This window comes from Eurosta solidaginis, chromosome 2 (genome assembly GCF_040869045.1).
Source record: "Eurosta solidaginis isolate ZX-2024a chromosome 2, ASM4086904v1, whole genome shotgun sequence".
Lineage (NCBI taxonomy): Eukaryota > Metazoa > Arthropoda > Insecta > Diptera > Tephritidae > Eurosta > Eurosta solidaginis.
In genome coordinates, this window is record NC_090320.1 from 233,099,570 (window position 1) to 233,116,553 (window position 16,984).

At 38.0% G+C, this 16,984-nt stretch overlaps 1 protein-coding gene across 2 annotated transcripts in view; it reads right to left on the reverse strand.

Annotated features, from left to right (window-relative positions):
- The window catches only part of LOC137240689 (protein peste-like), a 262,876-nt gene that overhangs the window by 143,920 nt on the left and 101,972 nt on the right, over window positions 1-16,984 (reverse strand). For both annotated transcript variants that reach the window (XR_010949805.1, XM_067767265.1), the window contains exons 2-4: window positions 8,007-8,304; window positions 3,137-3,442; window positions 2,853-3,068 (exon numbers count right to left, since the gene is read on the reverse strand). Coding sequence is in view for 1 of the 2 variants with exons in the window: in XM_067767265.1 (XP_067623366.1) it covers window positions 2,853-3,068; window positions 3,137-3,442; window positions 8,007-8,150 (666 nt within the window). In the remaining variant the exon portion in view is untranslated. The remainder of the gene's footprint in view (window positions 1-2,852; window positions 3,069-3,136; window positions 3,443-8,006; window positions 8,305-16,984) is intronic.

A 16,984-nucleotide genomic window follows, 5' to 3' on the forward strand; every position in this document is an offset into this window, starting at 1 on the left:
ATCTAAGCTTATCAATCAATGGTGGGTTCACAGGGCACTACACAATGGGAGTCCATGCTGTACGCCCATACTATACACGCGACGGCCCGAGCTGTGTTAGCTGTATGGAAGACGACGAGGTGGAGTCATCCAGTCACCTTATGCTCAGCTGTCCAGCCTTTACGAAGACGAGGGACGTATTCAATTCTTCGGAGGATATTTCTAAGAGCAATGTGTACCTCATTGGTAGCCTTTTCGTTGCTACGCAGCGATTCGTTGAAAAGCCGGAAGCCAGATTCACCGTTAGAGTAGATCTGGTAGCACAACGAACCTATATAAAAGTGTCTAAATGAGCTGTTTTTTAACTGGACAGCTGCGACCCAACCTAACCTAAGTATGTGTACACCTCTTCACTGTTCATTGCTCCGCCTACCACACCTAAGGTCATGGGATCAAGTCCCGACAGAGTTACCTTAAAAATTAAAAACAGGTTTCTTCAATTATAAAAAAATTCTAAGCTGTGTCGCCCGATGGCAGAGATTTGGCAAACACTCCCAAGTTACACAAAGTTACTCAGTGAAAACTCACCTGCTGTGCAGATGTCGTTCGGAGTCGGCATAAAACATGTACGTCCCGTCCCGCCAACTCGTAGCTCGGCCTAAATTCTCTTCGGAGGTATGTTGCGCCTCGAACTTTTTTTTAGATATATGCACGGAAGTAGGTTTAATGTCGAAAAAAGGTTCTGACCCTTGGTGTATACAAGAGAATAGTTCTAAAGAAGATGAGACAAAGACCTCCGTGATGACAAAGACGTTTTATGTAGCGAAATATATGTAGCTCATCGCTTCCTCAAACGAGGTCATACTATGCGAACGGATAAGGGCATTCTGGCTCAGAAAGCATTCTATCGACAGCAGGCTTTGCCAGCAGAGGAATGTTGAAAAGAGGAAGTGTAGAATAACTTTGTAAGTTCTTCCTTAGAAGGGATGGCGTTAGGACAGAATTAGATAACTTTGGCCTGTTTAGACATTGTGATAGCCCTGGTGATAGGTCAGATTCTGCACATATGTTAACATAGAGGTCCATAAAACTAACCCATCATTTTCGGGTAGCCAAAATCTGCCGTGTGCTGTAGAAAGAGGTTGCGATATTTTTTCAGCAGACCACGAAGTGTAAGTAGAAACCGATCTGGGATAAATAAGCTCAGTCACCCTGGAAGTGAACTCCTGTGTTGATGGGTCTCCCATTGATGATTTAATCTAGATAAGATAGTTCCAATCGGTGACTTTCGAACAGATCGTTGGCAGCCCATTACCTGGAATAATATTAAGTTCCGGAATCTATACACCACCGTTGTGGCTAGGTCCACCATCCATTTAGAGATTGAAGTATTCTGTCTTTTAGTACCCTTTTGTTACAACGTCCGAATATAGTGTACTTCTTTCTCCGGCAGTCTCCGAGTAATGCTGCAACCCGGCGCTGCAATTTTACGAATATGGTGATCGGTTCATTCACAGCAGAGCTTACGCTGTACTTAATTCTGTAACAAAGACTTCGAAAAATAGAAGCCGACAATCTCGGTGTTGTCGAATGCTACTTAAATAATTTTGCCCATAAGGTGCTGGCCCAACCAGGTGTAGGTCTTAAACTCAAGGGGCGGAATTGCTCCTCCATAGCTGAGCCTCGAGTGAGCTCAGCAAACGTTGAGCGAACACCACGTCTTGCAGGGTAGCAAGATCTCTCTGGCCGAAAGTGGATGGCAGGAGGTCTGCTGATATAATTGGGTTCACTAAGGCCCACCTATCAATGGTCATTGGGGTTTTGACAGCGCACTGTCCCATGGGTATTCATGCGGTACGTCTCAATATACTGGAAACTCCATCCTGCTGCAGCTGTATGGAGGATGATGAGGTGGAATCACCAAATCACTTTATGCTTGATTGCCCAGCTTTTGCCAGAACTAGGCGAAAGTACTTCGGTCGCGACTCACTTGGATCTCCCGAGGAGTTATCCAAAGTTGAGATCGGTATCATTCGGAGCTTTATCGTTGCTACCCAACTATTCTCTAAGTAGCTAGATCTAAGTCACCGTTATTTTTGATGTATGTGGTATCACAACGGACCTTCGTGTTGTCTAATACTGTTTTCACACAGACGGCTTATTGAATAATAAAGACAGTTTTCTACATTAAGACGCTTATTGAGCTCAATCTTCCCTACAAAATTCGAATCTATTATTATTTCATTAGTAGCTAATCGAATGCCTAATGAAGTCAAAAGCACAATGCAACTCTGTTGATAGCGTTCCGCTTCCGTTTCCGCTTCTTAGTTTTCAAAGCAAATGTCATTGTCTGCATGGCGGAACGATACAAGGTGGCCGCATCAAACAGCTGATTATAACCTTTTTTATTTGATTTGATACATCAACTACCGGCGCAGTACGATTTTGACATTTGTCCATGGAATTTACAAGTACATGGATTTTTTTTTGTTTGTAGGTATGTCACCATGCTCCCACCTTGTATCGTTCCGCCATGATTGTCTGTCTCATCCTTCATACTAATCGAGCAATTACTTCTGTGTGAAAGCAAAAAATTTACGATTTCATTAGCAGGTGAAATGAGATCATTAAGTTTCTGTGTGAAAACAGTATAAGTGAGCTATCCTTATTAGGGCAGCTACCACCTAACCTAACCTAACCTAGAGGCAAAACAAATAGTTTTGCCTTTTCCTCTACGCTTTTTTGTACTATTCGTGCTTCTTCAGGCAGTTTCCCTATACAGAATAGAAAATGTGGCGAGAAGTCCCACAAACTTTCTATTTGAGTATGCATAGGCAGTAGACACATAATTAACTCTAACTTTGTCTACTTACCGTATAAAACCAACCAAATTTATCGAAAGGTACTTGAACATCTTTGCCAAAAAGCGGCATAGCTCGTGCCATCGCCAACATATCATCTTCGTAGCCAGTGAATAGCATCTCATCAATTGTACGTGCTATTGACATTTCTTGCCCGTACATCTTTAATCCAACATCAACGAAATTACGACGAGCGCTATTCCAGCGTTTGGCCTTACCAGCAGCGGACTATATAGAAAAGGTCGTATAAAAAGTAAAAACCAATTTTATTAAAACAAAAACTTTATTCTACCCACCAGCGCTACAGCATTAAGCGTGACTACCACATCATCCAAGGTACCATTACTTCCCTCTGCATCAAAGTAGTAATCACTTTTTCGCCGGTATGTCACCGTTGAATTTTCAGGCACCCACTGTATGTCAGTTTTATCCTGAATTTCAGTAAAGCGGTAAGGACCCAGCTGCTCAAAACTTGGTTTCGTAGAAAGATTTTTAAAATCGTCTGGGTTTGTCCAATTGAAAAGGTATATATCTAAACTCAATGACATGGGCGGGCTTTTCCATTTGTCGTAGACTTGTGAGTCGGGACGCAGGATCATTTCCTATACGAAAATTGGACAAAGTTTATTTTGGGATTAACATAAATATATAAATTAATTATTAAATTAACTCTTGTGTTTTTTTTTAGTACATTCACTATTGACCCGAAAAGACCTCAAGCGATTTCAATGAAATTTCTATCTATGTGTTGTTACTGAGACAAAGAGGATAAATATTGTAACGAATTTAGGGAATTTCCGCTTATTCCAAACCTTCTGCTAACGTTCGAATCGCTAAACTGTTGAATAAGTAACTCCAATATTCAATAATGCAAAATGGTCTTTATTAGACTACTTTGAAAGTACTTCACAATAACACTTATACTTCACAACCAATAGCGTGCTTAAATCGAAACTGATTACTGACTACTCAGCTTTTGCTGCTTTTATACTCTCTGTTGCCTTGTCCGCATATTTCTCCTAATGTCTAGTATTTTCGTGAACTTCATGCTTGGTTACCAGTCATATACATGTATATTTGTAGTTTGTATCCATATGCGTGTGTATATATGAGTACTACTTCGGCTGGTGATGACATGCGTTTATGAGTATCTCTCTGCTGCCTTCTATGTATGTGTATACATGATGATTGATTTGTTTACGTACATACGAGTGGCTGCTTAGTATCGGCTTAGTGATATTAGTATGACTTAGTGATGGTAATATTCGTCACAATATTTATCCCCTTTGGTGTTACTGCTTAGGATGATTTTGCAAGGTTGCCGCCAATTTTGTACTTTTTTGTTAAGTAAGAACCCAGCTAAGCACGGCCACCATGTACTAATATCCAAAGTAGACTATTAGATGTTTAAATAATCTGAAATTCTTAACTACTTTTTGCACACACGCTTATAGAAGAATGTTAATAGAGCACCACATTCGTATATGGCATATGCTTTAAAGAGCATTGAGGGGTAAAGATCTCAGACATAGAACTTGTACCTTATAACAATAAGATGAAGAGCTCAAGCTTCAACTTACATCATCATTACGTAACGTCTCTCTTGACACCTATGTAGGTAGAACTGTGAAATGCTACATGCTACCAATCGATCTTTTTATCATGACAGCAGCGTTTAGGAAGCACTTGGTTGTAGGAGTAGAAACTCTGGAAAAGGCGAACATATGTATGTTCTATGTTAATAACTCCTAGCAAAACAAGAACACAAAAACTACATTTTTTGTAGTCCTCGATATTCAAGCTTGTAAGACATTACTATAGATAGATCTCGCCACCAAATGAGTAGTCATCTATGGCAGCTAGGTGGCCTCCTTTCGGTCCCTTAGGTCAACAGCTATCATATTGAGCCTGCTTTGACCTTCAAGCGACCCAGCCTGGAACCTGGCGAGCCGACGTAGTTTTTTTTATTTGGGTTTAGCTCCGGTTTACCGAGGTTGATAATAAGTAGAAACATTTACAGCCGTACTGAAGTTCTAGAAAGTCTGGACCTCTTGTAATAAATAATTACCTACAGTCACTATCAGAAGGAAAGTAAGGGTCCTGGATTCACGCCTCGGAAAAAGAATTAGCAAAATACGTTAGAACAGTGGTTTCTAAACGGCGTCGCCACCGGCAGGTATTAGGCAAACATTCCGAGTGTATTTCTGCAATGAAAAGGTTCTTAAGAAAAATGCAACTGTTTTGCATATGCCTTTCTTAGTCGGCACAAAACATGTAGGTCTCATCCCGCTAATTTGTAGGATAGTTTTAAGGAGTAGCACGGTGCAAACTGGAAGAGAAGACCAAAAGCTCTGGTTGCCGTGGGCACCTCATCACTGCTGAACGATAACTTACGTCAAATTGAGACCACAAAGTGAGATCAATTCTTCTTCTTACTACTACTAAGAAACTGAAGAAATGCATTGCTTATCTTTAACGCTGTTTCTCGCAATTTTTTTTTTTGAGTCATAAGCCACCTTTTCATAGACCGGGTCACATATAAAGACCGCATGGATCAAAAGCTCTTAGAACGATGTTCTCATCGCTATGCTTGTTTTGTAATAATCCCTAAGTAAAAGGTCACAATCTTCGATTAAATAACTGACTACCAATTAATGAAAAAGCAAAGACAATCTCTTCCAACTACATTTCCGCACGCAAACGTGAATTGAAAGTCTCGTGCAATCTTTATTCGTACTTCAACTTACGATAATAAGTTCAATTGGGTTGATTAAGAGTTAATAAATAAAAGGCCGCGCTGAGTATTTGCTATAAAATATTGACAGCAAATTATTTTGAAACTGATTTGTAAGTTTAGTTTATTTCTGATAGAGCCGTAAATTTAAGCAATTTCGGTCGCCGTGGTGTAGAGGTCCGACTAACCAGAGTTAGTGATCTACCATAGGTTCCACGTTTAAGTGGGGCACAAATAACATCAAAAATGCTTTGAAAAAGTTTTTTTTTTTAACAAGCCCTCAGAGTGTTTTTTCTTCCAAGCATGTTTATCTCCTTTGCAGATGCTGTGCAGATTCGACAGAAGAAATGTAGGTCCACCAATTTGAAGGGCAAATTAAAATGTAGCACATCAACAATCGGAAAAGAAGCACGTACTCCGAGTACGAGTAATTTTTGTAGCCGATTATCTCGTACAAGTACCTATCGAGGTATCGATTACTCAAGTCGAATAAGCTTCCTGTACTTTTTTAAATTTTGCTCAAACAATTCCCGCCAAATTGTATTTTATGATTTCCTACATTTGGCAGTTTTTAATTACAGTTGACTAGAGTTTAACATTTCCTTTACATTTGTTCGATAACATCAAATTTTGCTGCTCATCTCAGCTTAAGCGGTCGAAGTGGCAGGATTACCGTACTTTGACCTCGTCGGACGGAATGAACCATTCGAAATGTTCGCAAAAGAATCAATCCATACAAATCATGAAAAACTGTGGTTTCTTGGGGGTCCGCGAAAAAGTTTGTCGAGCATGCCGGAACCAAGCGATAAAGCCGTGTTGCATGGACTCCCACTGCACTGTTATTTACCTTCAAACTATCCACAACCTAAGAAAAGAAAAGACGCGCGCAAGTTACATCTTTATACCCACCCACTCTCTCTTCTTCATCTCTTATGTACTCTTATTGCTACATATGTTAACTTGTCTACATAACTTCTCTTTTAGGCTACTATTGACATAAACAAATTTAAGCTTTTCTCTTAGTTCTAAATATTAGTACATAATTAGTGATAAACTTTAGTAAGTAAGATCAGGTGTATATATAAGTGCATTTAATTTTTTGAGCGCTGTTTGGGTGATATTGCCAATAAAACGAGAACACGCACGAGAACTATTGGTGTTTCTGACACCAAAAAAAAACTCCAAAAATGATTAACACAATACAATATCGGTGTTATTAACGAAGTAAAAGTTTAAAAATTTACAATTAACTTCAAAAGTCCATTCCCAAAGTCATTGACCCGATTACATGTAATATTACTGTTTTTCGTATTAGCATCATTTAAGTATTTTGCTCATATCTCGAAGCGAGTCAATTCAAATTGATTCGGCTTTTATGCATCTCAAAGCTCTTGAAATTTCCTACATTATGCAGTATTACATGTTGGAAAAAAAATGTTTAACGTTTTTCTTTTAGCATTTAAAGTGAAAATTTCCTATTTTTTGTACATTGGTTGTCAATTTATCATGATTTTTACCAGATATATTGGTTGTAGAGAAAAACTAATACCGGCGTCGTGTTCAGCGACCTCGAAAACATATAGTTAGCCTATTATCGGATCAAGGAAGCTCTTAAATGAAGTGGCAAAAATTCGTAAAAAACGGACACTCGCACCGGGTAAATTTTCGAGATTCGCCTCCAAACTTTGAGAAATGACTTCTGAGACCTATTCGAAGGTTTTTAGCATTCAGCATCAAAAATCTAAAGATATGATGTAAAATCGGGTCAGTACACATTAAAGCTAGCAATATATAGAAGGCGACGAAGAGCTATCTCACACACACAGATGTGGTCATCAGCCGAAGTAGTTACTCACACATATTCACGCATATGGCTATAAACTACAAATATACATGTATATCGCTGGTAACCAAGCAGGAGATTCTAGAAGGGAAACGTCTGAACCTTTGGATAAATATGCTGACGAGGCAACAGTGAGTATATAAGCAATGGAAGCTGAGGAATGTCTAATCAGTTTTTGATTAAACACGCTATTGGTTGGACGTATAATTGTGAAGTTCTACCCCAAAGTAACCTAAATAAATAAAGACCAGTTTGCAATACTGAATATTGGAATGATTTATTCAACAAGTTAGCGATTCGAGCGTTAGCAGAAGGTTTCAAATAAGCGGAATTTCCCAAAATTCGTTACAATATTTTGATACCGTTGCGATAGTAATTATCTTAATTTAGTATTTCTTTACATGTTTCTTTTTTTTTGTTTCGGTTGAAATTAAATTTATGTGTTTCCCGTACTGATTTTTCTTAGGATAAAATTTGAATAGAGTAAATAAAGTTTTAAAATGTGTTGCTGAATACCATTTAGCCGCCCGCACGAAAAGTTAGTTCGCATACAGTACAACTAAAATAATTATGATATGACATATCTTACCTTCTCCACAATGCTATTGAAAATCTGTTCATAAAACATGCCACATAAAATTCCAAATATGCCCAAACAAAACCCGGTAAGTCCAATAATCAATTTGCGATTGTTTTGTTGCCATTTTTTAAGGCTGCTGCCTTTTTTTGGCATTTTTTTTTGTTTGTTGGATTCGACGTCAAATGAAACTTTTTTGTTATATATTCTTGAGTTCACGAGACCAAAGAATCTTAAACAAAAAGTAATGTATTCGATTTGTTAATCTTCACGTCGACTGCCAAAATTACTTGCTCCAATTTTTTAAAATCTGCAAAAAAGTAAAACAAAATATTTTATTAAATTTCGCTTAATTTTTAACATTATGATAGTTAAAACATGCCTTTTTTAAGGCCTAGGTATACATAATAGAGTTAGTAACTGATATTAGAAATTCCGACACATCACTACACCTAAAGAGAGTGGTCTACGACTCATCTCTTTTGTCTACATTGGAGTTTAATTGATCGTGTCTAGTCCTTTTGGGGGTACAGTTCGGATTAGACAGTTTAAAATTTATGTAACCAATTCAAGAAACAATAAGCACCAAAATGGGTGAAATAAAAATAATATTATGGAATTGAAGTAAAATATGTAGCGCCATACCAAGCCTAAAAATACTAGATAGTAACTTGTTTTCTGTTATCGCACAATTTTTGCTGTTTCTTTCTTCTACATTACCAACTCGAAAAAAACTAAACAGAAAATATTAGAGTTAAAAGAAAATAATAAAAAAAATTTTAAGTTAAACGGTTTTATTGAAAACAACACATACATTAAGTAATAATAATACTAAAAGCTAGAAAATAATTAGGTATGTCCTAGGTACTAGTCATCACACTCCTCATGCGTAGCATAACCTGATTAAGGTTCAGTTGGTCATACTTATGATTATCAATAGAAATTTTACGCATCCAACGCTTTTTTATTTAATTGCCTGATGAACGTCCTAGATTGATGAGGTGTGTGATGACTAGTACCAGGACCTAACCTACCTAATTATTTTCTACCTTTTAGTATTATTATTACTTAATGTATGTATTGTTTTCAATAAAACCGTTTAACTTAAAAATGTTTTTATTAATTTATTTTCAAGTTTTTAGTCTGTATTTAATTGCCTATGATTTGTTATTATATTTAGTTCATTTAGTGACCCATTATTACACGGACTCTTTCCTGACAATTTGTTACAATCTAATCATCAACACATAATCCTTCCACAACCTTTACTCGACTCTGCGCCACATATGCTTGTCCCTCCTCGAACTCCAAAATATTTTGATGTCACTTCTACCGGACTGAATGTAATATTTGTTCCAAATATGAGCCCAATCGGACATCATAGGTCGCTTTCTATTCATGTATGTATTATGTGTTCCAAATATGGACCAAATCGGACCAGAAATAAGATTTTTTTGAATATCTCGATCCATGCGCCACCTAGCCGCGATTTTTTCATAGGTCTCTTTTTTTTATTGTATGTATTATGTGTTCCAAATATGAGCCAAATCGGACTACAAATACGATTTTTTTGAATATCTCGATCCTTGCGCCAGCTAGCGGCGATTTTTTTCATAGGTCGTTTTCTATTCATGTATGTATTATGTGTTCCAAATATGAGCCAAATCGACCTACAAATACAATTTTTTTGAATATCTCGATCCTTGCGCCACTTAGCGCCGATTTTTTTCTTATTATTGCATTGTCACCGGGTTCTGAACTATGTTCCAAGTTTCAAGCTTGTAGCTTAGAAGTTAATTAAATTTCAATTACAAAATTCGTACCAGCCTGTCAAGTCAAGCTAAATGTAACCGTTTAAAAAACAGTTATACCAAACCATATATCTTGTTGTTAACCCTTACTGCGTTAAAATTAACACAGAATAAATTCTTTTGACACTTTTTCCGCTTGTTCTAATAATTAAATTGACCTAAGCTCTTCACGCTTAATACTGTTTTCACACAGAAACTTAATGATCTCATTTCACCTTCTAATGAAATCGTAAATTTTCTGCTTTCACACAGAAGTAGTTGCTCGATTAGTATGAAGGATGAAATGTCAAGCGAATAAAATGACAGACAATGACATTTACTTCGACAACTGACATTTTTAAGCACTGAACACACCAAAAACTAAGAAACTGAACGCTGCCAACAGAGTTGCATTGGGCTTTTGATTTCATTAGGCATTCGATTTGTCACTAATGAAATAATTATAGATTCGAATTTTGTAGGGAAGACTGAGCTCAATAAGGGCCTTAATGTAGTAAACTGCCTTTATTATTCAAAAAGCCGTGTGTGTGAAAATAGTATAAGACACGCAAACAATGTTCGCATGTCATTTATGATTAATTTTAGACTAAATTCTGGTTATCTTTTATTAAGTTTTATGAACGGTTCGTAACAGTCTAATAATATAACCAGACGGCGTATATATACGTAGATCACTCGAGCGCTCCCACAGCCGCGTTATTTGATGTTGTCATGGTCAATATTAGAGCATGATCTTCGTTTGCAGAGCAAGTCTAAAGTAGCATTTGTTGGCAAGAGTGATTCTTCGCTGGATTTCTAGACTGACGTTGTTGTATGTATTAATGCTGGTTCCCATATAAACGAAGTCCTTTACAATTTCGAAATTATGGCTACCATAAATGACGTTTTTGCCAAGACGCAAATGCGCTGAGTCTTTGCTTGATGAGAGCAGGAACTTCGTGATGTGTTCAGTCACCATCAAACCCATTTTTTGCTCTACCTTTTCCCTTTTGGAGTAAGTAGAACGTAGGGTGCGGCAGTTTGGGCCACTGATATCGATGTCGTCAGGGTGCGCCAGTAATTGCAAGTTCTTAAAGAATTGTGTTCCAGTGCTGTTAAGTTCTGCAGCTAGTATAATTTTCTCTAGTGCCAAATGAAAGAAATCGGACTATAGGAGGTCACCCTGTCTGAAACCCCATTAAGTTTTTAACGTCTCATAGATGTCCTTTCCAAATATGACTGAGCTGATGGTGTTGCTCAACGTAATTTTTAAGTTTTCCTAGATTTGGCGCACAGTGAAAATCTAGCCGGTGGTAGATTTACCAGAATTAAAGCGGCCCTGATAAGGTCTAATCAGCCGATGGGTGATACCGCGATAGTTGGGACAGTTTGCAGCATCTCCCTTCTTGTAAACTGCGTAAGGAACACTTACATTCCTATCGTCGGGAATGTACTCGTCTGACCATGTTTTGCAATGAAGTTGATGCATGCGTCTTACCAGCTCCTCGATTCCGTATTTGAATACCTCCGCGTGCAGGCCTTCAACACCCGTGGCCTTGTTGTTTTTAAATCTTGTTGTTGCTATTCTCGGGTGAGTTTAATTCAATCATCATTGATTGCGGCCCTAGACCTGTGTCCCTGCGCAGTACATCGCTGTATCCAATCACTCTCTGGACATCGGATACAGTGTCGCCGTTTCCTACTTATAGGAGTTTACTTACTTACTTAATTGGCGCATACCCTTTGAACGGTTATGGCCGTCCAACAAGGCGCTAGTCGCTCCATCTCTCTGCCAACCGGCCCCAATATCCGAGGCTTGTTGTTGCTTTTCATTGGAGTATGCATTGACGTGGGGGTCCCAAGCCCTGCGCACAACCCGCTCAGCGGGGGTGAAAATATTACTTGCACGTTTATATAGCGAGCCGCTTGCTCCAAGACAGACGCCCGCTTGCAGCCGCACCTAGTGGTGAACAGACGCTGCCGATGGGAGATCCCCCGGCTAGCCCTTAAACCGATTATGTCAGAGTGGCCTAGCCAGGTGGTCGCCTTCTCACATTATCTCACCACTAAACGGATGTTTAGCGGCTACCCAGAGGATACTTGGCCGCAAGCGACCGGAACCGCATGCAAAAGAATCGCTCTGGCCATTCCCAGGTGAATGGCGGTCAGAAGCTTTCACCACTTTCGTGGACTTCTACACACGCTCCACCCTCCTATAGGAGTTTACCCGCACTTATAATCTTCCATCTGTCGCCGAATTTTTTGGTAAAATTTTCAGTCCACCAGGATTAGGCTAGCAGTTCAAAATCCTCGCACTCACGCCCTATTGCCTCTGCTTTTTTCTTCCTGCAAAGGCATCTCGCTTCCCCTCTCAGCTCCCGGCAGCGTTCACACACTCTTCTTGTTGTGCTCGCTTTTAACATGGTCCTTAGTTGTCCGCCGGCTGCCACCGTGGAGTGATGGTAGCGTGCTGCGCCTACCACACCTCATGCCCTGGGTTCACATCCCGGGCATAGCAACATCAAAATTTTAGAAATAAGGTTTTTCAGTTAGAAGAAAGTTTTTCTAAGCGGGGTCGCCCCTCGGCAGTGTTTGGCAAGCGCTACGGGTGTATTTCTGCCATGAAAAGCACTCAGTGAAAACTCATCTGCCTTGCAGATGCCGTTCGGAGTAGGCATAAAACATGTAAATCCCGTCCGGCCAATTTGTAGGGAAAATCAAGAGGAGCACGACGCAAATTAGAAGAAAGCTCGGCCTTAGATTTCTTCGGAGGTTATCGCGCCTTACATTTATTTATTTTATAGTTGTCCGCCTTTATCTTAGATATATTAAATCTACTTACTCTTTCATATCGCGTTTTTTCCTACTCCACATTTTTTATGAATTTTGATCAAAGTAATAATGCTTAAAACGATAAATTAAGTAACGACACAGTGGCAAAAGTTAAAGTTATCTGCATTCCCATCCCCTGATCCCTAAGGAACTTGGGGTCTCCAGAGCCTCGGCAGTTAAAGAAACAGGATTCGCCACGGGTACGTGAGGTTGACAATTGGGTTGAAGAAGCTATATATTACGCTGGCAACCCTTGAAAGGGTTGCGCTACACAAAACCCCTTAAGTCAATTTGGTATTTTAGTCGCCTTTTACGACAGGCATACCTGCCGCGGGTATATTCTAAGCCACCTAACATGCTGGGGTAATGGTTCTCACCCCTATTGTTGGTATGTCTATGTAATACGCACTTATCATTTTACTCATGTATGTTTGTATATCATTTGACAATAAACTATTATTAACAATTATATGTCCATTATTTAAATATTTTATGCCATTGTCGTATTATTAAATTTGTAACAAATGACGTAACAAATAAAATTTAAGAATGTAAATTTTGAATAAAGATTGCGGCATTACTATACGATATGTATTGAGGTATTGTCGGCGCTAGAATACGTCGCTCATAAGTATTGTCACCGTTTGCTGGCAGAACAGCTGTTCGAACTTGTATGTATGCATGTATGTACATTAACCTGGGTTGGTCCATATACAAAAAAAAAGTTGCTAATGTCCGCCCCTAAATTTAAAATTATGTTGAGAGGGTTTCGGAACAAGTTTTTTTTTGATCCTTCGAAATACAGCCGAAAAGGTTTTTTCGTTGTAACTTGGTTATTTGACGTGCGATTTTTAAAATTGACATGTCATTATTTTGGCCTTGGGAAGCTTCACATTTCCGTTTAATTTCCTAACAAAGTTGTACCCCCCCAAAGGAACCTTGTTCCCCTACCAAACGAAAAGTACTTAAAAATTCAATAAAATTATTCTTTTAAACGATATTACTAAAATAATAAACAAAGAAGTTATAGCACTTTCAATATTTATTCGTAAGCCCATATCTATTTTTTGGAGGCTAACTTCGAAAAACGGAGATAGTACTTTGTTTACCTAAGCCTCAACCTCTACAAAAAAGTGAGTTTAGTCCAATACCCAGAAAAAAAGTTAATTTTTTCGCATAGTGTTATTATTATAAATACGCAACAACAGGTGTGACTCACTTATTTACTTTGACTTCCCCTATTTATGATATTTGGCATATCTTTATTAACTTTTCAATGCAAACCCTAATAATAATTTTTCCTCTAAAAATATCATGAATTTCAGGTCTAAGTATAATAAGAATCAGGTAAAATAACAGTTGAAATAAATATTGAAAGTGCTATAACTTCTTTGTTTATTATTTTAGTAATATGGTTTAAAAGCAACATTTTATTGAATTTGTAAGTACTTTCGTTTGGTAAGGAAAAAAGGACCCGTTAGGGGGGGGGGGGGGGGGTAAAATTTTGTTAGCTGATCTAATCATGTTAAAACGACTTCACAGCTTAAAAGAACATTAAACAGAAATGTGAAGCTTCTCACGGCCAAAATAATGACATATCAATTTTAAAAATCGGACGTCAAATAACCAAGTTACAAGGAAAAAACCTTTTCGGCTGTATTTCGAAGGATCAAAAAAATAAAAAATAAAAATTTCCGAAACCCTCTCATCATAATCTTTAAATTTAGGGGCGGACATTAGCAACTTTTTTCTTCGACCCAGTCTCATGTACATTCAAAAAGGGATGGTTAAAGATCGGAGCGGGACTAAATATCTAATACCTTTCGAAACCATCCCGACGTCGCTACACGACGTGGCATGGGGTTAAAAGCATTGAGTAAGAAATTCGTGTTATTATACTCAGTTGAGCAGAGCTCACAGAGTGTATTAACTTTGATTGGATAACGGTTGGTTGTACAGGTATAAAGGAATCGAGATAGATATAGACTTCCATATATCAAAATCATCAGTATCGAAAAAAAATTTGATTGAGCCATATCCGTCCGTCCGTCCGTCTGTCCGTTAACACGATAACTTGAGTAAATTTTGAGGTATCGTGATGAAATTTGGGATGTGGGTTCCTGGGCACTCATCTCAGATCGCTATTTCAAATGAACGCAATCAGACCATAACCACGCCCACTTTTTCGATATCAAAAATTTCGAAAAAACGAAAAAGTGCGATAATTCATTACCAAAGACGGATAAAGCGATGAAACTTAGTAGGTGGGTTGAACTTATGACGTAGAATAGAAAATTAGTAAAATTTTGGACAATGGGCGTGGCACCGCCCACCTTTAAAAGAAGGTAATTTAAAAAAGATAATTTAAATTGCAAGCTGTAATTTGGCAGTTGTTGAAGATATCATGATGAAATTTGGCAGGAATGTTACTCCTATTACTACACGTGTACTAAATAAAATTAGCAAAATCGGAGGACGAACACGCCCACCTTAAAAAAAAAATTTTTTAAAGTCAAATTTTAACAAAAAATTTAATATCTTTACAGTATATAAGTAAATTATGTCAACATTCAACTCCAGTAATGATATGGTTCAACAAAATAAAAATATAAAAGAAAATTTTAAAAGGGGCATGGCTCCGCCCTTTTTCATTTAATTTGTCTAGAATACTTTTAATGCCATAAGTCGAACAAAAACTTACCTTCTGAAATTTGGTAGGGGCATAGATTCTAAGACGATAACTGTTTTCTGTGAAAATGGGCGAAATCGGTTTAAGCCACGCCCAGCTTTTATACACAGTCGACCGTCTGTCCTTAGGCTCGGCCATTAACACGATAAGTTGAGCAAAAATCGATATATCTTTACTAAACTTAGTTCACGTACTTATCTGAACTCGCTTTATCTTGGTATAAAAACTGGCCAAAATCCGACTATGACCACGCCCAATTTTTCGATATCGAAAATTACGAAAAATTAAAAAAAAATGCCATAATTTTATACCAAATATGAAAAAAGGGATGAAACATGGTAATTGGATTGGTTTATTGACGCAAAATATAACTTTAGAAAAAACTTTGTAAAATGGCTGTGACACCTAACATATTAAGTAGAAGAAAATGAAAAAGTTCTGCAGGCCGAAATCAAAAGCCCTTGGAATCTTGGCAGGAATACTGTTCGTGGTATTACATATATAAATAAATTAGCGGTACCCGACAGATGATGTTCTGGGTCACCCTGGTCCACATTTTGGTCGATATCTCGAAGAGGCGTCCACCTTTAAAACTAGGCCCACACCCTTTTAAATAATCACTAACCCATTTCATTTGATACCCATATCATACAAACGCGTTATAGAGTCATCCCAGGTCCACATTTATGGCAATATCACGAAAAGGCGTCCACCTATAGAACTAAGACCCACTCCCTTTTAAAATACTCATTAACACCTTTCATTTGATACCCATATCGTACAAACACATTCTAGAGTCACCCCTGGTCCACCTTTATGGCGATATCTCGAAGAGGCGTCCACCTTTAAAACTAGGCCCACACCCTTTTAAATAATCACTAACCCATTTCATTTGATACCCATATCGTACAAACGCATTCTAGAGTCAACCCTGATCCACCTTTATAGCTATATCCCTAAATGGCGTCCACCTATAGAACTATGGCCCACTCCCTCATAAAATACTTTTTAATGCCTTTCATTTGATACCCATATCGTACAAACACATTCCAGGGTTACCATAGGTTCACTTTTCTACATGGTGATTTTCCCTTTTTTGTCTCCAAAGCTCTCAGCTGAGTATGTAATGTTCCCGAACTTAGCCTTCCTTACTTGTTTTTATTTACTTTGGACCTTTTTGGGAACAAACGAAGAGTCACAACAAAAGTAGAGCAATGCTTGAAAAAATTAAAGAAGTGCTTATCCGACTACGATGCGAATTCATTCGTCTTATACCTTTCACGAAAAACATTGAATTCTTGGTTACTAATCTTTCCCAATGAAGAAAGCTTTAAGTTTTCGTATGTTTTTTATATCGAAGTTTTGTCCTGGCTCGTTCGCGCTTTTATAAAAATGCTCAAATTATGCGGATTTTTCGGGCTCGATAGACAATATGTAAAGTCAGCATCTCTATCACTAATATATTTGTATGTTGGTACGCACCATACACCGGCACAATACACTCTCATTTTATTTCATATTGTGCACAATTTATTATATCAATTGACCCCATGATCCACTATATGCTCTCTAAACTATTAGTGGGTCTTTGACATTTTTGTTTTGTAAATCTTTTTGGATTCGCACGTTTTTAAATGGTTTTATTTAGGTTGACTTGACAGGCTGGTTGGCCGGCACGA